The 26,500-nt window shown below is 36.5% G+C and overlaps 1 protein-coding gene, 1 non-coding gene and 1 pseudogene across 2 annotated transcripts; 2 read left to right on the top strand and 1 right to left on the bottom strand.

Annotated features, from left to right (window-relative positions):
- Positions 1 to 64: 64 nt before the first annotated feature.
- On the bottom strand, positions 65 to 4,205 carry LOC110760234 (uncharacterized; annotated as a pseudogene).
- A 15,641-nt stretch (positions 4,206 to 19,846) lies between these two features.
- On the top strand, positions 19,847 to 19,920 carry TRNAN-GUU (transfer RNA asparagine (anticodon GUU)). Its single transcript has one exon. It is a non-coding gene; the product is annotated as a tRNA-Asn (tRNA).
- A 2,868-nt stretch (positions 19,921 to 22,788) lies between these two features.
- LOC110761138 (sequence-specific DNA binding transcription factor) lies at positions 22,789 to 25,237 on the top strand. The gene is made up of 2 exons (XM_021963540.2): positions 22,789 to 23,809; positions 24,596 to 25,237. Exons 1-2 carry the CDS (start codon positions 23,150 to 23,152, stop codon positions 24,989 to 24,991), a joined length of 1,056 nt encoding a protein of 351 aa, XP_021819232.2. The 5' UTR covers positions 22,789 to 23,149; the 3' UTR covers positions 24,992 to 25,237.
- Positions 25,238 to 26,500: the final 1,263 nt, after the last annotated feature.

Raw genomic sequence — 26,500 nt, forward strand, 5'->3', positions numbered from 1 at the left:
CTTATCATTTAAACAATACTAATGTTATTCATAATTAATTAAAAAAAATAACATTTCAATTAACCTACAATTGTTGCCGACTAGGTTTCATATCATGAAAACGTCGCATTATATTTGCATTACTAATACAAGAAAAAAATATCTTTCTCAATGTAAACAACCAAGCTATCACTCAACCATTGATTCCCCATTTTGTTACGCAATGGTGTTTTCACAATATTCATAGCTGAAAAAGCTCTCTCAACCGAAGCTGTTGCAACTGGTAAAATTAAAGCCAATGTAACAAGTAAATACACATAGTTGTATATTCTACTCCTTCCTGTATTCACCAATTTTTCAGCAAGATCAGTAATTCCGTTTGTTGCGTAGATTTCAGCTGCACCAAAATGGATTAAGCTGCATCCTCAACTTGTGATACTCGCAAGTGCACGAGCCGTTCGGTAGTATAGCGTATGTAAGTGCGAGGTCGATCCCACGAGGATTGGTGATTGAATGATCCAATTCATTTTCCCTATACAAAACATAAACAAAAACAAAGAACATGAAAGAAGGAAAAAAGAAAATAAGAAAGTAACTCAAGCAAATAAGTTCCCAAGTTCAATTAGATTAATGGATTGATTCTAGCTAAAGTATGGTTAAGCCATGGTGTGTGGTCATAACCTTGTGTTCCTAATTCCCTAATTTGATCATTTGTTGTCTAACCTAAAATTAAGCATTAGGAACCCATTAAGCATAGAAGAACAATTTAAACAACCAAGCATGTATCTAATCCCTGTTGTCGAATGTCCATACATACTCTTCCTATTCATAGTTCAATTCGAATTAAAGCATGGTGTATACTCTTAATTCAAACCAAGATAGCTAACATGCAAGCCTAAATGGTGATCAATCATTCAAACTAGCATATTAACTTATAAGCATAATGAATAAGAACAAAAACCATAATTGAAACTTGGAAACTAATTCAACTTGAAAACTTAAGAAAAGAATTTACATAACAAAGAAAAATAAATTACAACTAAGAAGCAAAAGGAAAGCTAGAATTGAGAACTAGAAAGCAAAATTAAGAGAATTTGAGGGAGAGAAGGGAAGGGAGCTCTAGAGAAGTGTTTGAGAGCTCCCCCCCTTGGGGTGTGTTTACAAGCTTAGAGAACTTCCCTATTTATAGGCCTAGGGGAAGTGAAAATCTGAATTCAATATGGCTAATGCATACAACACTTGTTTTATAAAATCTGAAATGGTTGATGCACTTGTATTAGAAAATCTTGAATTGGTTGATGCACTTCACCAATAGATCCCACCAGCAGCCCTAGCTCATCTTCATGTCACCATGACCAAGCTTCCAACCAGAAATGATAGCTCATACCTAGCTCACCATGACCAAGCATCCAACCAGCACATGCTGAGGTCAGCATGACCAGCAACTTCAAGGGCTTACAACTTGGGCTTCTCTTAATCAAATTAGGACTTTAAGCACTCGAAATTGAAGTTCAGAATGTCTTCTTTCCAGCCATATGTTATTTGGGCCAATCCAAGGTCGGAGGAAGAAGTTAAGGCCGAAACAAATTGCTAACTCATTTTCCGCGCTGATAAGATCCATCCTGAGCATGGTTCTGTGTTTGCTAGGTAACGGACTCCAGATTTATCCAATGGGGCTGAATTTTGGATATGTTATAGTACACACCAATTGGAACAACTTTCATGAATAATGTGGTCTCATTCGAGCTATGTAGGTTGTTAAAACAAAGCTTGCAATATGACCTACGGAACTGGACTGGCAGGGGGCTGTAGCCAAAATGAGTTTGTCTTTAAGCTCTTCATCCATTCATCCAAATTAGGCCTTAACATGCTTGAATTGCATGAATTATGCTCTCTAAAGCCATCATTATTACCTAAAGCTCAATGAACTGAAAGATAAACACAAAAAGGATTAAAAGCACAAGTTTAACTCAAAAACATAACCAAATCATAAGCTAGAAGGGTACAAAATGATATACAATTATGAACCGATCACCGTTCAATGATGAAAACTCTGTGTTGCTCTGCATATCAACAATATAAAGCCCAAGTTGATCTTCAAGCTTCATGAGGTCTCGGTCATTAAATTCTTGAGGGTAAAATTTAGCAAAACGAAGTATTTTTTGTTTGTCAAAAGCTGCAAAATTATAAGCCGGATTCAAACATGCCATACAAAGGAGCAATTCAGTATTTACCTATGTGAAGCGATTATTCAATTCCACTAGTTGCTTATCAATGATAGTAAGAAATAGGTCCACACGATAATAATGGCGGTTTGTGATTTTCTGAGCTTTACGTCGTGATCTCCCTTGTGGTACAAATAAATCATCCATGTTAGGAACGTCAATATCATTGTTGCCACAAAATCTTGATACTTTGCCAAGCAATTCATCAAAGTCATCATCCCTCACAGATTGTAGCTTTTGCTTACATCTTTGGACCAACATCATTGCATTCACAATATCTTGATCTTTCTTTTGTAATGCTTTTGACAAATCATTTGTGACTCCCAATATAAATCTCATCAAATATAGGTGAAACACAAAGTCAAAAGTTTGTATTTCTTTTAACAACCTATTTGCTTCACCTAAATTATCTTGGTTGACATCATCAACAATCCATTCAAGCACCTTCACCACGGGATGAAACATAGTATTAATACTAAGTAAAGTATCATAATGTGAGTTCCAATGTGTATCACAAGGACGTTTGAGAGTAGTCTCTTGATTTAACCCTTGCCCCGTTTCAAGATCATCAATTTCAAGAGCTTTCATAATATCTTTTTGTTGTTGCTCTCTAAGTGCATCACGACGCTTACACGATGCTCCAATAATATTAACGACACTACTAGCCGTTGTGAAGAAAGTAGCAATGTTTTCATTTCCCTTTGCCACGGCTACAAGAGCTAGTTGTAGTTGATGTGCAAAACAATGGACATAATATGCTTGAGGATATTCTCTCAAAATCTGTGTTTTAAGACCATTGAGCTCACCTCTCATATTACTAGCACCATCATACCCCTGTCCTCGTAGCCTAGACATACTCAAATTTGTTGAAGAAATCAACTGCTCAATTGCCTCTTTCAATTTGCTACTAGTTGTATCAGAGACATATTGGACACCCACAAACCTTTCAATTACTTGCCCTTTTTTGTTCACATAACGCAACACCACCGCCATTTGCTCTCTTATTGAAACATCACGTGATTCATCTACCAATATAGAAAAGAATGCATTGTCCATATCACTAATAATTGCATCAATGGTTTCAGAGGCACAAGAATTGACAAGCTCTTTTTGAATTTTAGGAGCAATATACTTGAGATTCTTTGGAGCGTTCTCAAACACAACGGCATGAACTTTCTCATCATGATCTGCAAGAAATTGCAAAAGCTCCACATAATTACCCTTATTGCTAGATGTTTCGCTTTCATCATGGCCACGAAAAGGAAGACCTTGTCGTAATAAATATCTAGTGCAATCAAGTGCGGCAGTTAATAGAATGAGATAATTAATAAGAGCTTGGTCTGTCTGCTTGATCACAATGGTTTCAACGTGTTGCTTCTGATTCATTAAATCTGTACAATGTTGTGTAGCTTTATTGTGAAGACTTCCAACTTGTCCCACATGGTCTCTAAAATTCTCGGGTCCCTTTCTCCAATTTTTAAACCCTTTCTCAGTGAAGACATCGCTTCTAGCCTTTCCTTATTTATTAAAGTCGCATTTAAAAAGATAACAATGAAGACAAAATGCAGCATCTTTTTCTTTACTGTACTCCAACCAAACAAATGAATCAAACCATTTGACAAGAAAACGTCGATTACTCTCCCCCATAAGTGTTTGAGGCATGTCATTTTGGCTTTTAGGCTGACAAGGACCCCTTTGTAGATAGGCTTTTCGGATTTGTTCTCGAAAATTGGGATTATAATAAGTCATTGGAGGTCTAAGTCCAGGGTCTGCAGGAAGATTAACCAATATTTCATCCAACTTAGTGACCTCTGATCGTTTTGGACTACCCGAATTATTCAAGGGAGGATGTGAACTAGGTGGATTATTTGAAGGATTATTTGAACTAGCCGGATTATTTGAAGGAGGGTTGGAACTAGACAGATTATTTGAAGGAGGATTTGAACTACCCGGATTATTTGAAGGAGGATTTAAACTATTTCTCTTAAAGTACCGTTCCATAACTGTACAATTAAAAGAAAATAAGGGTTTGATGAATTTGGGTGATGTTAAGTTGGTCTTTTATAAAGAGAATTCTCTATCTCATTTAAATAAGGAATTTCCAAAACCCAATTGAATAAAGAGACTCCCAATTAAAACCCAATTAAAATAGGAATTATAGAAGCCCAATTTAAACCCATTTAACTTAGGAATTATAGAACCCCTTTGAAAAGCCACGAAATGGCCTAGCTTTTTTACTTTCTGTTTTTTTAAAAACCCTGGTCTAGTAGTGTCGTTACTTTCTGTTTTTTACTTTCTGTTTTTTTAAAAACCTTGGTCCAAAACGACGTCATTTTGGCCAGTTTAGTAAGAAAAAAAAAAGAGCAGCGCCTTTTAAAAAGCCTGGTCCAAAACGACGTCGTTTTGGCCAAGCTTCGTTAAAAAAAAACAAGCGCGCGCGCTGCGCGTAGCACACACAGCCCAGCAGCGCAGCTCCCATTTCGTTTGAGCATTTCGTCGAACAGGTTGCGCGCATCTATGGTCTGAAGCAGAGGTGCAACTCCAGCAGCTGTAATGGATTTTTCCGGCGACTGGAGGTGCAGGTGCACCTCCTTGCGCCTGCACAGGTCCGCCACTGGCAGCAAGGTAGTTCCTAGGACAGCTCCAAGCTCTCCCTCCTTTGCAGCTAGCTCTCTTCTCTCTTTGTGGTGAATATGAATGTGTGTATGAGAGTAATGGATGAAGTGAATGTATGTGTCTCCCTCCCTTGAATGAGCTGCAACTCTCTAATTATAGACAGCCAATTCGTCCTTTCCTTGGCTGGTGTAGACAGCCCACCAAAAATCCTGGAAACTGCTCCTTGATTTGTGCAACCATGTTTCCCCATAATTAAGCATGCCTTGTTTTGCTCCTTGAGACTTCCAATGCTAAAATGCCTCCCTAATTTGCTCAACATGTCAGATCTAAAGTCAAGTACAGCTGAGTTGAGGCACATGGCTCAAAGGAGGTGTGGAACACAAGGCTCATTAGCTGGCAGCTGCATATTAAAATCCTCCTGAGCATGGTTCAATGTTTGATGGGCTAAGGACTCCAGATAAGTTCAATTGGGCTGAAATTTGGATATGTTATACTAGACACCCATTGGAACAACGTCTATGAAGAACGTCTCCTCATCTGAGTTGTGTATGTTGCTGAAATGAGGCTTGCAAGATGACCTACGAAACTGGACAGACAAGGAGTGTGGCCCAAATTGGGTCTGTCTTTAAGCTAGTATTCCTCTCATGCCAATCAGCCCTTAACATATGCATGGATTGTATCAAATGTGATCTCTTGCTGCCTTAACCTACAGAACACACAAACATAGGTAAGTGACTCGAAATAAAGAGAAACTAAACAAAATTACTAAGTAACGAAGGCATGCAAATGTGTGAAATTATGAACTTATCATAGTGTCACGCATTCCTCTGATAGCAAACAAAGGCAAATCTGGTTGTTGCACCGTCATTTGGAACATCCATCTTTTAGTTATATGAAGCATATTCTACCAGATTTATTCTTAAGTTTCAAAGACTCCGACTTCAAATGCAACACTTGTATTTTGGCCAAGAGTCACTGTGTGCCCTATCCATTGAGTACGAGCAAGTGTACTACTCTATTTACGTTAATTCACTCTAATGTTTGGGGACCCTCACCTATCACTGCTCCTTCTGGCGTTCGATGGTTTGTCACATTTGTCGACGATTGTACCCGGATGACATGACTTTATTTCATGAAGAATAAAAAAAAAGTGTTTTAATGGTTTTAGTTCTTTCACAAACAAATGAAAACTCAGTTCAATGTTGAAATAAAAATTCTTCGCTTCGACAATGGTGGATAATTTTCCAATCATGACTTTCAAACACACAACAACATGGAATTATCCATGAGATACCACAATAAAATAGCGTTGCTGAACGAAATAATTGACATCTTCTTGAAACAGCCCGAGCACTTTTGATTGGTGCTCATGTTCCTCTCTATCACTGGGATAATGCTATCGTCACCGCAATTCACCTAATCAACCGCATGCCTTCTAGTGTCTTGAACTTTAAAACTCCCTTACAAGTGCTTGCACAACCTGGGCCCCTGCCCTCTGTTTTGGTGCTCACACCTAAATCTTTGGATGTGTGGCCTTCGTTCATTTTCACATAAATCAGCGCAGCAAACTTGATCATTGTGCACTTTGTTGTGTTTTTGTGGGATATTTTGCTCATCAGAAAAGCTACCGATGTTATCACCCTACTACACAGCGTACTTATGTCACTTTGATGTAACCATTTTGGAAGCTGAGATGTTCTTCCATGACCCAACATCCAATTCTATGCTTCAGGGGGAGATAAGGAGTGAAGAGCAGAATTAGAGCAACTTGGAATACAAAGGGATTCGTTTCTGCCCAGAAATGATCGATCGTCTGTTCGGTTCATTTTTACACATGATTTTTCATGTTATTCACCCACTATTTTGAGTTAGTTCTTGACATTTTATAGCTTTTTACTTCCTTTTTGTGTTTTCTTAGATTTTACCTTGGTTGGAATGAAAATGAGCTAAAAGTGCATTATTGGTTATAAACTTTGTTTTTGTTCATTTTCGTAGGTCAACTTCTTGGCCTGGGATCAACATGCTCTGGTGCTCGGATGAGGTCATGATCTTCATGAGACTTGTTCCAATGGATGTTAACTACAACATATCCAAATTTGAGCTCCATTGGACAAGTATTGCCTATCCAACCAATCCAGCATGTTACCACAGCTCTGGAAATCCGGAATTGGCCAGCTTTTACCTCCATTGTGTCATCTTGATTATTCTTGTTACCATAACACTTGGTAACAAGAATTTACCTTAGTAGATGAGATATTTTCTGAAGCATTTGGCATCTTTGTGAGGACAAGGCTTCATCATTTGCAAGGGGACAAGAAGACAATGGGTGAAGACTTTGCATTAGAATACTAAAAGTAAAAGCTGGAAAGGAGGAGAGAGGGAAGCAAAAGGAAGTGCAATCTGATATTGGAGAGGCTTTTCAACGTGGGAAATGGATCCATTACAGCATTCCAGAATATTGCAGAGATTTTGGAGCTGGGGATGAAGCTTGGAGCTAGGGAGCTCAAGGAGGAAGACAAGGGCAACAAAGCAAGAAGTGGAAGAGATTTCCACCATTGAAGACCTTGAGCTCCCATGTTCACAAAATCTGTAACTTCTTTCTAATTTTGTTTTGAGTTTGTATTTGGAATAAGTATGAGCAACTAAACTCCATAGCTAGGGCTTAGGTTGAAGCCCTTAACATGATTACCTTATTGTTTTGATGCTTGAGTGTATGAATTTCTAGATATTGTTGATGAATTCCAATTCACCAAATTAATCTATCCTTGATGTATGTTCTTCTTTGATTGATCACCTTTGAAAGCATGCTTCTTGAGATTGTTGGGATTATGTGTATCTTCATGTTATCCTAAGCAATAAATGGATGAAGTAAGAATCATCCATGTGAATTGGTTTCTTGAATACCTAATGTAAACACCATGCTATTAGGGTTCTTGTGATGTTCATATTCTCTTTGAACTTAATGGGTTTTTCTTGTAATTGAATCAAAGTACTAAGCACACCTAGATTCGATTATAGGGAAGGCACAAGTATTGTAGCACTCGTACTGCACTTTACGTACATTAGAGAGAATCAATGCGTCTTGAGCCACTCGTACTGGTCTTGATTGCGAACATCTTCATCAACACGTTTAGAGTTTGTCACTTGAGTATTCATGAACTTGGGTAGAATTGTTTAGGGTGGATTCCGAAACCCTAGTGTTTGTTACATTTTAATTTCACATTGTGATAATTCATCTCTGCCATTCTCATTTAAATTCAAAGTCCATTTACTTTCATGCAATAGAAATAGGTCACTTGAACCAAACCAAAACCCCCCCCCCCCCCAATGTGTGTGTGAGTTGTGTGTTTGATACGTTGTGTGTCTTGTTTACTGAATTCTGTTTACTTTCGTAACTGTTTTGGACTTTTGGTCCGCGTTATGTTCTTCGTTTTTGTGTGCTGAATCCAACCATATAAAGAACGTGAAATTTGGATAAACAGTTGGAAAGTTATAGGCAAAACACTGGACAGAGGTCGAAACTGGAAAAACAGAGAAACGAATCTGCCCAAAAACGACCGGTCGTTACTGTTCAGGAGACCGGTCGCACATGAATCTGTCCAAAAACGACCGGTCGTCACTGTTCACGACCGGTCGTCACTGTTCATTTTCACGGTCGGGCACTGTTCACGGCACTGTTCACAGGTGATAAATAGGTGATAAATAGGTGATAAAAGGGTGATAGAAAGTGCTGTTTCTGTTTTTCTTTGGTTTCTTGTGTTGTTTAATTTCTTTTACATTTCTTTACTCTTTTTTAGTTTCCAATTTGCATTTGTGCATTTGTGGTGTGTTAAATTAGTATTCTTTACGTACTCAAACTAGAACTTATAGGAAGCCGACAAGTTCTTCGTGGGATCGACCCCGTACTTACATAATCTATACTTCATTAGATTCTTGCACTTGCGGGTATTTTTAATTGGTTGTTTGCACATTAATTTGTGTCCTTTTAGGAATGCAACATCGTCCCCACCCCGACAATTGATTGCTAAGGAGTCTTGAAGATTAGACTCCTCTCGACCAGAAAATGATTGATCATCTAGACCCTGACGATCTATCGCTTTCTACTGATGAATATATTTCATATTTGGTTCCCGCTCTTGAAGACGATCCAGAACCACCAACAGTACCTATTAATCAATTTTGTGAGAATATCCCTAAAGTAAATGCTCCTACTACACCTACAAATTTGGTTGACAATTATGTTGGATATAAATTACCTTTCAGGCAAAACCGTGGAAAACTACCAAGTTAGTATTCCCCAGAGATTGGTAAAACATCGAAGTATCCGATTGCCAATCATGTATCCACTCAAAGACTACCTGAACCACTCAAGGCTTTTGTGCATCAGTTGTCTGATATCCATATCCCAACCAAGATAATTGAGGTATTGAAAGACCCTAAGTGGGTTCAAGGTATAAAGGAAGAGATGAAGGCTCTCGAAAAGAATCAGACTTAGACAATAGACTCTTTACCACAAGGGAAAAGGACCGTTAGTTGTAGATGGGTGTTCATTGTAAAACACAGTGCTGATGGATCTATCGAACGATATAAGGCAAGGCTTGTGACAAAGGGGTATACACAAACCTACAGTATAGACTATGAAGAGACCTTTGCTCCATTAGCAAAGTTAAACACCATTAGAGTCTTATTGTCTCTTGCATCTAATTTGAATTGGCTATTACATCAGTTTGATGTAAAAAAATGCTTTCTTGTGTGGAGAACTCACAAAAGAGGTATACATGGACATTCCAATACATTTGATCTCTTGCGTTAGAAATGTTCCTTAAGAGCCAATACATTTGATGTAATCTCCTTAGAATACATTTTGTATATGATAAATAAAGGGCAAGTTTATTTTGTTATCTTTTGCATCGTGTAAAGAAACAAATGTCCATGGTATGCTAAATAAGAGATAAAGTAATCTAAAGAAGATTAGAGTTGAGAGGCCTTTAATCTCTAACTATAATGTCTTAAATGTTCCTAATCATAGGATTATCAAATGAGCATTGATAAACCGTCAAGATTAGCACATACTATGTATGCTCAATTAGGAGGATGGTTAGTCTCAAACCATTTGTGTAGATGACACTAATACAAGTATGTGAGTGCTCATTGGTGAATGAGTACAGTGAACGTGATCAACCGAAATTCTCTTATGGAGTTTTATCAACATGTCAAACGAGCACTCGTAGTTGCAATAATGCAAATTAGTGCTTAGACCTAAGGCATCATGATTGTCTTGTGATGCGTTATTGATCTTTGACAGCTCGCAAAGGCAAGTCGTAAAAGATTTTCCTTATGTGCTATTAGGATCTCTTAATTCATCATGGGGGCATGAGAATGTACAATAAGGAATGTCTACCTTTGATAAAGAAGGAGAATGTTTCAAGATATGATTCAGTGAATCTTTGGCCGAAGTACCTGAGCATGATTTAGAAAGTGGTTCGTAATCATGTTCTATTGAATCACTTGAGGTTAATCATATTAGGGAATGATTGTATTGCATTGCAATTCCAACTGAATAGGTTTTTCAACTATTTTGATTAGCTTGGGTAGCCTTGATATATTGCTAGATGTCACTCTTGGCTCATGGAAGTACTAAGATTAATTGTCATCGATCCATATAAAGGAAGAATTAAAAAGGGGTTTTAATTCTAGTTGATTACAAAGAGTTCTAATATTTTCACATTGCCTTGGCACACCTTAATGGTTATCTTTGAGAAATACATTTGAAATTGTGGAAATAAATTTGATCGATTTGATGTGGATGATTTACTACGCGTAAAAGTGTATTTGGGCCTCAGTAATAGTTAACGGGAAGCCCAAATGGCTGGGTAACAATCCCAAGGGCTTAAGACACCTAAATACTATGATTTAAGTGTCATAAGGCCCAAAATTGGAAGCCCAAAGGGGTTTGGCCGAAAATGCATAATTGTGTATGGAAATTGTTTCAACAAGCTCATTAACACACAAACACAATCCAACATCAATCAAATAGGTTTGAGAGATCAAAGAGAGAAAAAAAAAAGAGTTTTCAAGAGTGAAACACTTTCATCTTTCAAGGGGTTTAGATTGAAACCAAGTCTTGGGGATCTTACACTAGCATCCTTGAATTCCCAACATTCTTCCCTCTCATCTCAAGGTTCCATTAGCACTAGTGGATCCAAAAAAAATTTAGCAAATGTGTAATTTTGAAAGGCTATAAACTCTTTGTGGATTGAACATCTAAGGCTTTTTACCTAGATTAACCTTAGGTCCCTTCATACATTCATATCATACATGAAAAATTATTTTATGTAAAAATATTGACTAAGTATGAAAAATAGTTTTTCAGAATAATCATTTTCTCAAGATAATTTTTGCAGCATTTATTCCTTACACATCAAATAAGAAAATTTGATTTTATGGGATTTTAGTATGAAGTATATATTGACTTAATGAGCCATCATTTTTAGCCTAAATCATATTTTGCACTAAAACCGATTTTTCATATTTTGATTTGGTGGGAATTTGATTTTCTAGTATTTTTATTTGAATCCAAATGGGGGGTACTTCCTTATTTACATTGTAAACTTAAGTAAATAGAGTAATATAAAAATAAATGAAAGTAAAAGGACAATGACATTTACTTTGGTTTTTCCGGTGATGGGATGTGCAAAGAGGCAATTTGAAGCAACTACAATGGTTTTTCAGGCAAGGTGAGGTGCAGTTGCACCTCCTTGCGCCTTAATAGGTCCGCCACTATCCATTAGCATGGAGACTTAGAGGCCATATCCTTTTGTGACTCACAAGAAGGAGAAAGATCAAAGAGGAGATCAACAAAGGAGAGTCATCAAGAGAATACCAAAATACAATTTGGTTCATATTATAGCTTCAGGGGTAATTAGAACTTAGCCTTTTTTCTTGTAGTTTCACTTTTATGGAAACGTATCAATGTTCATGGGTTAAGATACTTGGAAGAAGTTTTGGTTTTTGAATTTAAACAACCACCATATACTTCCGCTGCGATTAATTTGATTAAATGCACGTTTAATATTCAAATTAACTTCTTTAAAATGTTTTAAAACTGAAAATTGGTATTATAGCCATAGGTCATGAACTTGATATGTTTCTAGGGTTTAGAAATCCATATATGTGTTGTAAATTCATTTAAAAGTATAATGGTTATACTTGATTTATTTTGATAGGATTAAATGAAAATCAAATGGAGTGAAAGAGGTTACTTAAGATTTTAAATTTCTGGATTTATGTTTTGATGATTGATGCTTTCTTTGTATGCATATGTGTATGTATGAACATTAGAGCATAGTTGTATCAAAACCCCATGATTTTAACTTCATGAAAATATGATTAATAGTATGTGATGGTTAAAATGGAATATGGATTTTTCCAGAAATGGCAGAACATTCATATTAGTTCATATGCATGTTGTTGGTGTTCTTGTTAAGAGATCCTTTTGATCCATAAGTTAGGTGACTAATTTTGATGATTTTATTATTATTTTTGAATTTGTAAGGAATGTCTTGATGTTGATAATAGTGATATGATATAAAATGCAAAAGTTTATCAAATTATTCCTATCACTTATTCACCCACCAAACTAAAATTAATTATGATTACTTTGGTAAGTGTAGTTGGCCTACCTAGTCACACTCATGATTATTTACCTAGTTGGAATAATCATGATCACCACTTTGTGTTAAACAAATGCATGCTTTAACCCCACACACTAGTGGATCAACATTGAATCTATTATTAATTGTTGAATAATTTTGAACGAACTTGCAATATATGATAAGTGTAACTATGCCCAAAAGATGTCCACAATTTCTTTTGCTATTGTAGTAAAACGTTTTCACTCCATGGTAAATTCATTTTGAATATGATTACCACTATAATTAAACCCATATATGTATGCAACCCAAGAGCATGTATTTACATTGCTAGTTTAATTGTTTAAAGGGTTTATATAATTAATTAAAGGATGGTTATGGACTTACCAAATAATTGAGCTATGTGATTGGCCACCTATTGGATTTGTATTCGATTTTGATTAGCTATGTAATAATAAAATGGCTTTCATGCCTAATTTATTTTTATGCACGCTTAATTAAAATGAATCACCATCCAAGACCATGATCCAATATGTTGGCTTGTATTGGATCACCAAGAAAGTCCATAATCATCGTATACAATATGGACTTTCTTGGTTATCCAACATGAGCCACCATGTTGGATCATGGTCTTGGATGGCGATTCATTTTAATTACGCGTGCATAAAAATAAATTAGGCATGAAAGCCATTTTATTATTACATATTTAATCAAAATCGAATACAAATTCAATAGGCGGCGAATCACGTAGCTCAATTGTTTGGTCTAAGTCCATAACCAAACTTTAATTATATAAACCCTTTAAACAATTAAACTTGCAATGTGAATACATGCTCTTGGGTTGCATACATATATGGGTTTAATTATAGTGGTAGCCATATTCAAAATGAATTTACCATGGAGTGAAAACATTTTACTACAATAGCAAAAGAAATTGTGAAAATCTTTTCAGCATAGTTACACTTATCATATATTGCAAGTAAATTCAAAAAAATTCCACAATTAATAATGGATCTAATGTTGAGACACTAGGGTGTGGGGTTAAAGCATGCACTTGTGTAACACAAATGGTGATCATGATTATTCCAACTAGGTGAATAATCATGAGTATGACTAGGTAGGCCAACTACAATCACCAAGGTAATCATAATTAATTTTAGTGTGGTGGGTGAATAAGTGATATGAATAATTTGATCAACTTTTGCATTTTATATCATATCACCATTATCAACATCTAGATATTCCTTACACATTCACAAAAAATAATCTTATTAATTTAGTGTGGTGGGTAAAGGTTTATTGAGTGGAAACACTTTGACCAACTTTCTAAATTTATGACAAAACATCATCATCATCTTTATGACCTATCTTGGTGGAAAAATCCACTAACACAATTATCAAAATTCGTCACCTAACTTATGGATAAAAAAGATCTCATAACAAGAACATCAAGAACACCAACAACATGCATATGAACTAATATGAATGTTCATGCTATTTCCAGAAAAATTCATATTCCATTTTAACCATCTCATGCTATTAATCATATTTTCATGAAGTTAAAATCATGGGGTTTTGATGCAACTATACTCTAATGTTCATACATACACATATTCATCAAAACATAAATCCGGAAATTTAAAATCCCAAGCAACCTATTTCACTCCATTTGATTTTCATTTAATCCTATCAAAATAAATCAAGTATAACCATTACTTTTAAATGCATTTACAACCCATATATGCATCTCTAAACCCTAGAAACATATCAAGTTCATGACCTATGGCTCTGATACACATTTTTTTTTATTATAAAAAAAACATTTTTATGAAGTTGATTTGAATATTAAATGTGCATTTAATCAAATTAATCGCAGCGGAAGTATATGGTGGTTGTTTAAATTCAAAAACCTAAACTTCTTCCAAGTATCTTAAACCATGAATATTGATATGTTTTCATAAAAATGAAAGTACAAGAGAAAATAATAAGTTCTAATTACCCTTGAAGCTATAATATGAACCAAGTTGTGTTTTGGTATTCTCTTGATGACTTTCCTTTGTTGATCTCCTCTTTGATCTTTCTCCTTCTTGTGAGCCACAAAATGATATGGCCTCTAAGTCTCCACACCAATGGAACCTTGAGATCATAGGAAGAATCTTGGGAATTCAAGGATGCTAGTGCAAGATCCCAAAGACATGGTTTCAATCTAAATCCCTTGAAAGATGAAAGTGTTTCACTCTTGAAAACTCTTTTTTTTCTCTCTCTCTCTTTGATCTCCCAAGCCTATTTGGTTGATGTTAGATTGTGTTTGTGTGTTAATGAGCTTGTTGAAACAATTTCCATACACAATTACTTATGCATTTTCGGCCAAACCCCTTTGGGCATCCAATTATGGGCCTTATGACACTTAAATCATAGTATTTAGGTGTCTTAAGCCCTTAGGCTTGTTACCCAACCATTTGGGCTTCCTGTTAACTATTATCGAGGCCCAAATACACTTTTACACGTAGTAAATCATCCGCATCAAATTGATCAAATTCATTTCTACAATTTCAAATGTACTTCTCAAAGATAACTATTTAAGGTGTGCGATTCATTAGGTTCTAATTAGCAAGGCAGTGGGAAAATATTTAGTTATTCCTTTATATGGATCAATCACAATCAATCGTGGGACTTCCACAAGCCAAGATTGACATTTAGCAATATATCAAGGCTACCCAAGCTAACCAGAATAGTTGAAGAACCTATTCAGTTGGAATTGCAATGCAATACGGTCATTCTCTAATATAATGTTTCAAATAATATTATTAGTATACGGATTGATTATGTCAAACCCCTAATATGATTAACCTCATATGATTCAATAGAATATGATTACGAACCACTTTATAAATCATGCTCAAGAACTTCAGCCAAAGATTCATTGAATCATATCTTGAAACATTCTCCTTCTTTATCAAAGGTAGAGATTCCTTATTGTACATTCCCATGTTCCCATGATGAATTAAGAGATCCCAATAACTCATAAGGAAAATCTTTTACGACTTGCCTTTGCGAGCTATCAAAAATCAATAATGCATCACAAGACAAACATGATGCCTCAGGTCTAAGGACTAATTTACATTATTGCAACTAGTAGTTCTTGTTTGACATGTAGATAAAATTCCATATGATAACTTCGGCTGATCATGTTCAGTGTACTCATTCACCAATGAGCACACACATACTTGTATTAGTTTCATCTACACAAATGGTTTGAGACTAATCATCCTCCTAATTTAGCATACATAGTATGTGCTAATCTTGACGGTTTATCAATGCCCATTTTGATAATCCTATGATTAGGAACATTTAGGACACTACAGTTAGAGATTAAAGGTCTCTTGAATCTAATCTTCTTTAGATTACTTTATCTTTTATTTAGCATACTTACACGATCCAGTACTGTAATTATAAGGTTTTATAGCGTTATATTTCATCTGATATTGCAGCAGGTGTTTAAGAGTTATTGGCTTTTTCATGGAGCCGGGGGGGCACAACCACTGCAGGCCTGTATGTGGCTTTGCCCTTGTGACTTTAGTTGTTGGTGCTACGTCGTATTCTATTTGGCTCTGAATCCACTGTCGCAATTTATTGTCTCCGCTTCTAGTTTGCTATATTTCTTCGCTTTTGTTGTACTTTTAGTTTCTTCACCAATGTCGTATTTGATCTTTCCTGGTTGGACTAGACTTTTCCCTCTGTTGTATGCTCTTGGGGTTCTCCCTGTTTAATGGAGTTGCACTTTTCAACCAAAACAAAAAACAAAAAAAGTGCATAAGCATATGTTTCGATGGCATTGTAGTGACAGTGATTGGCTTGTTGACTGATAATTACAATGCGCTATTATTAGCTCAGTGCCCGAGCACAGTGGAATTGTAGTCAACTTGACACTAAATTAGTGGGGCACTCGTATTTGAAACAATAAGTTCACAATTTTTCTGTTAGGTAAAGATTAATCACAGTCCAATACAACGCATTCCCTGTACGAATTCGCTGGTATTAAAGATGCACCCCAACGCCTTCATATTTTGTAGTCCTCTTTCCTTGAGGCTGTTAGGTGGCTGTCAAAACCAAACTACGGAGGTAGCAGAAGGTACAATCCTAGACAAAGTCCATGTTATAGTCAAGAGGTAGTTGTTGGTAGGTAAGGAGTTGAGGCGTCACATATATATGATCAAGGCAGAGACGAAATGCTTATAAATAAAATTTTGGAAGCTCACTGATGAGATGACAACCCTTGGGATACAGCTTTGATTCATCAATGCAAATTTCAGAAGTCTTTGGCCAATTGGTCAATTTTAACTGGCATATAATGATATAAGAGGTGTTTTGGAAGCAGCTTAACTGCAGCTTGATTTAGCCAACGGTACATAATTTAGGGGTAAGAGTGTTTGCTTACAGATTAGTTGGCTCAAGTTCGAACCTTAATAACACCTCTCCTCCCCTTCAAAACTTTGACAAAAAATAAAAACCTGCAGCCTGATATAGACGCTGCCTGCTTGAGCATTTTAATTTTGACCCTGAAGATATAATGCTTTTGAAAAGTCTGCTGGAGGTTGATGTTATTTGGCTCCACAACCAATCATAATTTCATCATTAAAAACTATATGACAAAAAAGATTTATCAGATTTTTAGTTATTTCAGTAATTGGGTCTGAAATACCTTGTGGAAATGTGTAGATTGAGGAGGGTCAAAAGAAAAGAGTCATTCTCACCCTTCAGCTTAAGACCTGCAGCTTTGTCTAACATTATTTTTCCAAAGGCCAAAGCAACAGGCCTAAGAGCAATTCGTGATTCGTAAGTCTAGTAGTTAAGAACATTTACCGCTATACTAAGGTTTCGAGTTCAAATCTCCCGTTTTCAGGCATAAAATTGTTTTCATTTTTACAACTATCATTGTCACGGTGTCTACTAAACAAAGTCCATTTAGGTGATGCTTAAGTACTTTTCACCAATCAAATCCAATCGCCGAAAGCTTATCTGCTTTAGGAACTGAATGTGAATCGGTACCATCTGTGGTTTCAATGTTAAGCTGTCTATTAAAATTGGACCAGAAGCCATACTGTTAGTTGACTGTTTAGGTTCTTTTTAGCTGGAGCCACAATCTTTTGCTAGAATGCTTCTCCTTTTAAAGGTGCTTGGTCAAGTTGTTGGCTTCTGTGTCTGCATTTTCAGAGCACATGGCTTTTGGCTTTTTTCATAAAGAAGTGGTGGATCCAGTATATGAGAAGAAAGGATTTGGGCTAATAGGAAGATTCCACATATCATCAATTACCTTCAATGGGGGAGAATGATTCTCATGGATGTTTCAGATTATCAGATTAAATTATGGGTTTTCAACAATGATGTTCACAAACAGGCCTAATGATTTTAGGGTTCAAGGCCATGAGCAAATTTTTACTTCAAAATTTTACTATAGTGACTTTTGGTTAGTCAGTATAACTGACTCTTTAAAGGTAAATATTCTATTTTCTTTTTCTGCTTTTATTTTTGCAGCTTTTGGTTTTTTCCATTTTTCCACCTTTCCACTTGTATTATGTTGTTCGGTTAATGAATGAAATCCGGCTAACTCAATTATAAAAAAAACAACTATTGAATGGTAAAGTTCTATAGTTTTTATATAATTAAGTTCAAAAGATAATGAGCCAATGTTGCACGGCATTTCTAACAAGTGGAGAGGAGCTCTCTAGTTTTGTAGTTATTTTATAGAAAATGAGTAATGCTACACGCACCAGTTCTTTTAATTTTTTCACATAGAATACGCCGTATATAGAAAGTTGTAATAAGAGTGGGGATAATGTTATTATAGAGATAACTTATTCCATATGACTCAACAAAAAACAACCAACAATCAGTGGCGAAGCCAGAATTTCATGTGTCTGGGGGCCTCTCACAAAATATAAATAATAAAAACTTCAACACGATAATGATGGGCTGAGCTTTACGTTATGGTCTCCCTCCACTGGAAAAAATATCATCCATTTTAGGAATTTCAATATGATACTTGCCACAAAAGAAAGAAACTTGATTAAGTAAAGAATCCCAACCATTATCTCTCATACTTTACAGACAATGTGTTTGCTAGCCTGTTTTGGAAGTGTTCTTACCAAGGCACCAAGTGAGTTCTTCTTGGTGCCTACTTCATCATTTTTAAAATGGGTAGTTCCGATTCAATTAATGGGGGGAGAATATTTATTGAGACTTGTAGTCGTATGCAACCATTTGACAGGGACAGAAAAAATTAAAATGATGCTAAATATATTGGAATTATGTGGATTGCAAAACAGAAAGATTATATAAGACAAATACATGACAAAGGTAACCTAAAGAAAATCCCATTAGATCCGGGCAGGTTATTCCCCACTCAACTTCTAACACATTTTCTGTTCTTTTAATTTCAAATCCTTCCAAAAAAAGAGCTTCCTAATCGATTTCTAAGATTAGGGACTAGGGAGACATGCATATAAGACATACATGCTTGAACGTAATGAGTGAAATAGGTCATTCCCTAAGTTTTTTCGACGTTGTGTTTAGGTTGGTCTGAATTTGAGAAGATTGCTGAAATCCGGAGCCCTTTCGTAAACTCCAAGCTTTGTAAAGATTAAGCTAAAAAGTTCTTAATCATTGCTTCGTCAATTTTGTTCCATGCTGACCCAACTTTGATATCATATTATCATTAATTAATCTAATCTTTGTCAGCAACTTTGTCCTAATAAGTCTACTGAAATCCAATTACTTTGTCCCAAGTGTACTCGAATTAAATTAGACTATCGGTCCACTCAATCACCTGAAAGTTCACCACTTTCTCCTCTTTTTTCATTATTATTATTTTTAAATCTTGTTTTTTTCTTTCTCCATAATGATGTTGGCTTCTCACTTTCGGTTATTTTGGTTCTATTTGTTTCACTTTTATTCTAAAAGAAACTTAAGAAAGGGGGAGAAAAGTGGTATCAGATTGATCAGTGCCCAATGGAACCCCAAAGCTATTTTCTTTTGGTCATGTTTGGGATCTCCATTCAGTCATTGAAATGGAGACGTCTACTTGGTAATTGGTACATCTTAGCTGTGTCGATTATGATCTGCAATCATAAATTTTAACATAAAAAGTTGACCATTTGTATATTATTTTGTTCTTGTTTCTTCTGTTTATGATAGTTTATTGTCCAAAATTGTTAAGAGCCGTTGGATAGAGCGAAATCGGCTTGTGAAGGAAAAATGGTCAAGAGCTAATATGAGTGATAAACTATCAATAAAAAAATGCCTACTCAAAATGGATCATCCATTGGTAATAGGGATGACGTACAAATAGTATTTGTGAGATAGCACCGATCAAAAGCTGGAATAGCTCAGTTGGTTAGAGCGTGTGGCTGTTAACCACAAGGTCGGAGGTTCAAGCCCTCCTTCTAGCGCAACAAGTGTCAGTTTTTTTTAAATCTTTACACGTTCCGAGATACAATAAGATGTTTCTTTCTTCTTTCTTTTCTTTTTTTAAAAATTTTTATTTATAGAAGATGTTTGTATTTATAAATATTTGAATGAAATTCGTTCCAGCTTAAAATCGTATGAAGAAAACATCTGCCAATATAAATACCGCACTTGAACCAACGTCTGTTAGTTGGATTGGCTCCAATTTTTGGTGTGCTCCAAAGTGGTCTTGGGTTCAAATCATCATTGTACTCCGTGTGTGAGTTTTTGCCACTCTTTAAGGCTGACAATGAGTAGTGTCATGTCAGTATCATATACGTGTCAAGAATACTCAATCCAAATACGACCCGTTTAATAAATATGTTGTGTCGGGTAGACTTGCTAATTTTCCATGCGGGTTTCGAGTCGTGTATTGGGTTGACCTGCTAAGTGGTAGCAACTAAAAGAACTAAAAACAATTAGAAAAATTAAGGAAAAAATGAAGAATAAACAATAGATTATTATAAATAAACCCAATCCTAGACATGTATTTATAAAAAAATCCACACACTATTTAAACATAGAAACACACCCAAAATCAACCCCAAAATCAACAATTGTATATTTTTTGGATGTGTTTATAAATGGGTTTTGAGTGTGTGTAATGATGGATTTTGGGTGTGTTTATAAAGTGTTTTTGGTGTTGGGTTTTTTTATAATTTCAGCCCCCATTTTGGGTGTTTTAGTGAAATCCCCAATAAACAAAGAAACGGGTTAGTGGGTTGACGAGTTACACAAGTATTTTAGTGGGTTGGCGGGTTGACTTGTTTAATAAAAGGATTACATAGGTATTTTAGCGGGTTGCTGGGTTGACTAGAAACCCGTATGTTTATTAAATGGATCATGACAGGTTGCCCTAAAAATTTAATCATGTGGATTGACCCGCTAATTTTTCGTGCGGGTTTTGAGTCGTGTATCAAACAACAACAAAAAATGAATGGGTTAGATCATGAAATAAACTAAAAGAACTATCTGATTGTTTGCACCCATTCCACACCATCATCTCATGATCCGAACCATTCATTTTTAGGTCATTATTCAAAATTCACTCATACAAAAAAAAAAAAAAAAAACTAAATCACACAACATTTAGTCATCTAACTTCAGTTAAATAAATAGACGACTCACAATACTATTCATAAACAATGAAAATATTCACAATAATAATCAAATAATTAAATGATTTACGATTCGATTATTATTAACTAAATATTCACGATAATAATTAAAAGGTTTTTTTTAGGTGATAATTAAAAGGTTAAAATCACATAAACTTCAGTTGTATTTTGAAGAAAAAAAAAGTATTTGTTTTAATCCAACCATGGTCACCCACCATGAAACTTTGTTCTTTCAACTTGATTTACCTCTTCAATATTTCCTTATACATAGTACTAAAAAATGCACATTTGCTATGTGCTTGGTATTGTACTTTTGAGTATGATGATCAAAAGTATCTTGAGTCCTTTTCTGATTACGCAAAAGTAGGCCCAAAGTGTCTCGAAGAAGAAGTAAGTCCTAGAAACCACTTGGTTCCTATGGCTCTTGGGTCTCTTAGGTACTTGTCAGATGCTTGAAAGTGATTTGGCCGCTACAAGTGCTTTCCGATCACTCAAAATGATTCACACCGCTCATCAAAATGATCAGGTCGCTCTTGAAATGCTTACAGCTGCTCCTTAATTGAAAACGACAATGATGATCTTGAAGAACAATAGAAGACTGTAATGCGAGACATAGCTAGAGAGTGTGTGGCATGTCAACATTATACCAACGGTGGATGATTCCCAAAAATCTTATTTGAGTGATGTTACTAATGATAATGATGTTACTTATTCAATTATATTATAATTAATATCGTATAAGTATAAACTCTGTTGAAGAATGTGAGTCCTACATTAGAAACTTGACCAAATAAAATACAAAATATAATGAATGGTTCAACTACTAATAACACTAAGACCTTTTGTGATAAAACTCCATACCTACTGAGCTTTGTAAGTGGTTAAGTTGGAGACAATATCGGTGTTGTTAGTAGTGGACCGCTGACCCGTCTCTTTGAATTTAACAAACTCGTCAATCACATTATAACATGTGATAATATTACGATCACAAACAAAACATTTCCACTCGATTTAGTTTGAAAAGGCTTCATATTAAAATTTTTGTAGCAGAATAAAAAAACTGCTTTAGAGCAATCTTTCTTTACTTATAAAATCAACCAACAAATGAAGTTTCATGCCTAGATGTGCCAGCTGCAGTGGCACCACCAACGATGAGCAGGCAGAATCAGTAGTTGGTGCCAATTGGATGAAGGTGGTTGGTTATATTACAAGCCGTTGGTCACTAAAAAGGCCTTAAAACTTACTCTCTCATCTCAAGTGGTGATGAATCCACCAAAAGTTCTCAAAAGGGCATAAAGTAAAGCTAACAAAAAAAAGGGAGGACCCAAAAGGGAAGCTAAGTTTGAATGGCGATATAGCATATTGGATGGTGGTGGTGGAGGAGATGGAGAGATGAAGAGAGATGGTGATGGTGGTGAATTGGTGATTGGGATGGAGAGTGGGTGACAGACCCACGTGACTGACCCACCACCACCACTAATAGGAAGAAAACCTCTCCCTCTCTCTCACCTCTCTCTCACCTCTCTAATATGAAGGAAGGAATAGGAGGAGGAGGGCCAGTGGATGTCTTGGTTGGCTTCATATCAACGCTAACAGCCAAAATAACCCAACCACAACAATAAAACCAATATACCCACAATCACATAACACCACCACCCCAAAAAGTGAAAAAGAAAAGTTAACAGGTTCACATCATTAACTCATTTGACAAAAGTGATCCCATTTTCCTTGGTTGCCTTGCCCACTAACATTAAGCCTTTCCTTTCTCCTTTCTCCTTTCTCCTCTCCCTCATGCTAGAGTCAGCAGCTAGTGGGTACTCTCTCTTTCCCCCCCTCTCTCTCTCTCTCTCTCTCTCTCTCTTTCATCTTTTATTTTTGGTTGGTCATTTCTACTTAATACCCATTATTCTTTTTCTCTCTAAAATGCTAGTGGTTCTCCTCCCTCTTCACAATTTCTTGTGCTTAGACTTGTTTGGTGGCTTCAAGATGTTAGCAGCTTAAGCCCTCAAAAGGGTAAAACTTATTGAAGCATTAGGAGAGAGGGAGAGAGAGAGAGATGGACAACGAAACTAACCAAGAAAACCCATCTCTCCTCCCAAACAATTACACCTCCACAACCAAGGAATTAGAGTCTCCAAGATCAAAACCCCAACAACCTCTTGGTGTTGGCGGCAGCAGTGACAGGCTAAAAAGAGATGAGTGGAGTGAAGGAGCAGTTTCTAGTCTCCTTGAGGCCTATGAGACCAAATGGGTTCTCAGAAACAGAGCAAAACTCAAAGGCCATGATTGGGAAGATGTTGCAAGACATGTCTCGTCGCGTGCCAATTGTACCAAGTCCCCCAAGACTCAAACCCAGTGCAAGAACAAGATTGAGTCCATGAAGAAACGGTACCGTTCTGAGTCTGCCACTGCTGATGGTTCATCATGGCCTCTCTATCCAAGGCTTGATCTTCTGCTACGTGGCAGTGGGCCATCCCCAACAGCAGCATCAGCAGCAGCAACTGTAGCAGCTGCAGCTATACCACCACCACCACCACCACCACCACCACTGCCACTACAACTGCCTCCTCCGCCGCCTCAGAACAATCATCCTTTGATGCTACTGGAGACATCAGCGTCGCTGCCACCACAGCCACCACCTACTGCTCCTCCTCAACCTCTAGGAACTGCCCAAAATTCATATGGATCCAATGGTGTTGATCATAGGGTGGCCAAGGTCAGTCTACATGAACGCCCCACCTCTGTTTTGTTTTTTCACACCTGTTTCCTTTTGTTTTTTTGAATTTTCAATTGAAATTAACCAGATAAACACTTCCTGTTACCTGGAGATCGTTGTCTTTTAGCCCTCAAAATTTTTTCTGGAGATAATTGGGTATTAAATTGTTTCCCTACCCTAGTCATATTATGTTCTTGGAACCCAATATGTCCTACATGAATGCCTTGGTGGTCTCACAGAAACATTTATCAAGCTTAACATTGATATTTCTGATCATATTGTGACATTGAATTCATCATAGTTCAATATGAATGAAGATTTCAGATGCTATGTCCAAATGCAGTGAAATTACTGAATCATGTGCAGAAGCCCTTCATAAAACCAAAATTGAACAGACAGAGGAATTTACTATCTCTGTTTTGGAATATAAGTTAAGAAGGGTTAGTTGGCATTTATTTAGACATTAATTTCACTTCACCTAACATAAGGATGCATCATGTTTGGCATCTGAATTTCAATGAAGGTACAAGCTTTGCGGTAATTGTACAGAAAAAATTGTAGTACAAACGCTTGAGGTTAAAGTTTCAATTATTGTAGTGCAATTGTACACACATTTGAGGTAAACAATTGAAGTTACAATGCACTCTAGAAGGCCCAAGTAAACCATTTGTACTCCCCAAGATTTTCTTAGACAACTCTAGTCTAGAGAAAAAAAATATTAATGTGTATGTGATTGTTTGTAAATCTTACTAAGTTAATTTAACCTGCAGTCATGTTAACATGCAGGAAGATGGAATGGGTATGAAATTGTCAGACCATGCATCAGACAAGAACCCTTTGGAGATAGACAGTAGCACCCCAGCTCTTTACAGTGACAAGGAAAAATTAAGGTCCAAGAGAATGAAGAGGAAGATAGAGAAAAAGAAGCGGCGAAGACGGGAGGAAGTAGAGATAGCAGAGAGCATAAGATGGTTAGCAGAGGTTGTGGTGAGATCAGAGCAGGCAAGAATGGACACAATGAGAGAGATCGAGAGGATGAGAGTTGAGGCAGAGGCTAAGAGAGGAGAAATGGATCTCAAGCGCACAGAAATTATTGCCAATACACAGTTGGAGATTGCAAGGCTCTTTGCAGCTGGTGTTGGCAAAGGGGTTGATTCTTCTTTAAGAATTGGAAGAAGTTGAGGAACAATAATGGTGAGGTTTGTGAGTAAGTATGATATATAATGTATAGAATTTATGTAGTTTGTAACACTGAGAGAAAAGAAAGGGGAACCTTTTGGAAGCAAAGGTGAGGAAGAGTCAACTAATTAACATGTAATATATAATGCGAATTAAGTAGTTATTGTAGGTACAATAACATATCTACCTCATTGTAATGTACATGTTCTCTCTTTCAGAAAGCAATATCAGTGTTTAGAACTAGAAAAACTTGCCTATCCCATGTTTCACTTGATGAGAGATATAGAGAAAAGTGTATGAAAGGTGTTAAAGAAAAGTGTGTGAAAGATGTTAAATGGAAGTTTTACTAGAGGAAGAGGACAGCCTTTGAGTCCACCTAACTTGTAAGTGTTGAGGAATCTAGATACTTGCTCCATGATGATTTCGTTTTGTAAGTTTTCCAATATGTAGATGGGAGTGTATGTGCCAAGTAAGTTTTTTTCTATTATTTGATCATGGTTCCTAGTTAATCTAATCATCAGTTTGCTCAAGCTTCCCATGAGATGCTCTAGCGTCCAAAGAGTTTAAGTTTCCAAAATGGATAATGTACCTAATCGCCTAAATATGCACGACTTGTTCTATTAATCTTCGCTTATTTTACATCGGGGGAAAAATGTGTGATTTAGTTATCTAAATGAAGTTGTATCTTCAAATTCAAATTTCAATCTTTAAATCGTGTGGGGGAATGAATCTCTCCAATAGTATGTAAAGACCTTGGTATACCCTGAAATTGAGATAAAAAGGCAAGGTTAGTCCTTAGACACGTCGGTGTGATGTGAGCAAAAGAGCCTCCGATGTCAAAGTAAGTTGTAAGCTTTAAGCAAAGAGGGTTTTTCAGTTCAAGGAACATTTACCTTCTCCATGAGATGGTGGTGGTTTAAATATGACTCTTTCTTGGGTGGTTTATCGCCGTGAGAAGATGCATGTTCAACGTTGATTGGGAGACTTATGCATGTTCAACGTTGATTGGGGGTGTTAAGTCTCGTTGATTGGAACGTCAATTCGATTAGCCGTTAGACTTGGGACGTGTGAGATATCTACTCAAAGTGGATGACTGTAGTCCCCTTAGTTCTTGTCGCTGTAACTGATAAGGAGATCTTTAGGATTTGCGCTGATTTTGCCAGAGGCGTGCTGTCCTTGCAAAGCACTCGTGCCTGTGCTGGGATGACTTCTTCGTAAGCGTTGCTCGGTCAGAGGCATTGCTAGGCCTTCTTGTATCATGTGGGCTCAAGTGGAGCCCACACTTCTTATTACCCTGGCAGAGAATAGGAGATTTAGTAAGGCTAGGCCGTCGAAAAATCTCCCTCCTCCCAAGGGCGGTGGTGGCGGCGGCTTCCTCCCCTCCGTCCTCTCTCAATCCTTCTCCTCTCTCTACTCTTCCCATTGCTTCCCCTTTGGCTCCTTGTTGATGTTTTTCCCTTTTGGTTAGTTTGGTGGATGTGTTTGGTTGTTTTTGTTTGTTTTCTTTTTGCA

Source organism: Prunus avium, chromosome 2 (genome assembly GCF_965620075.1).
Source record: "Prunus avium chromosome 2, drPruAviu1.hap1.1, whole genome shotgun sequence".
In the NCBI taxonomy this organism is placed as follows: Eukaryota; Viridiplantae; Streptophyta; class Magnoliopsida; order Rosales; family Rosaceae; genus Prunus; species Prunus avium.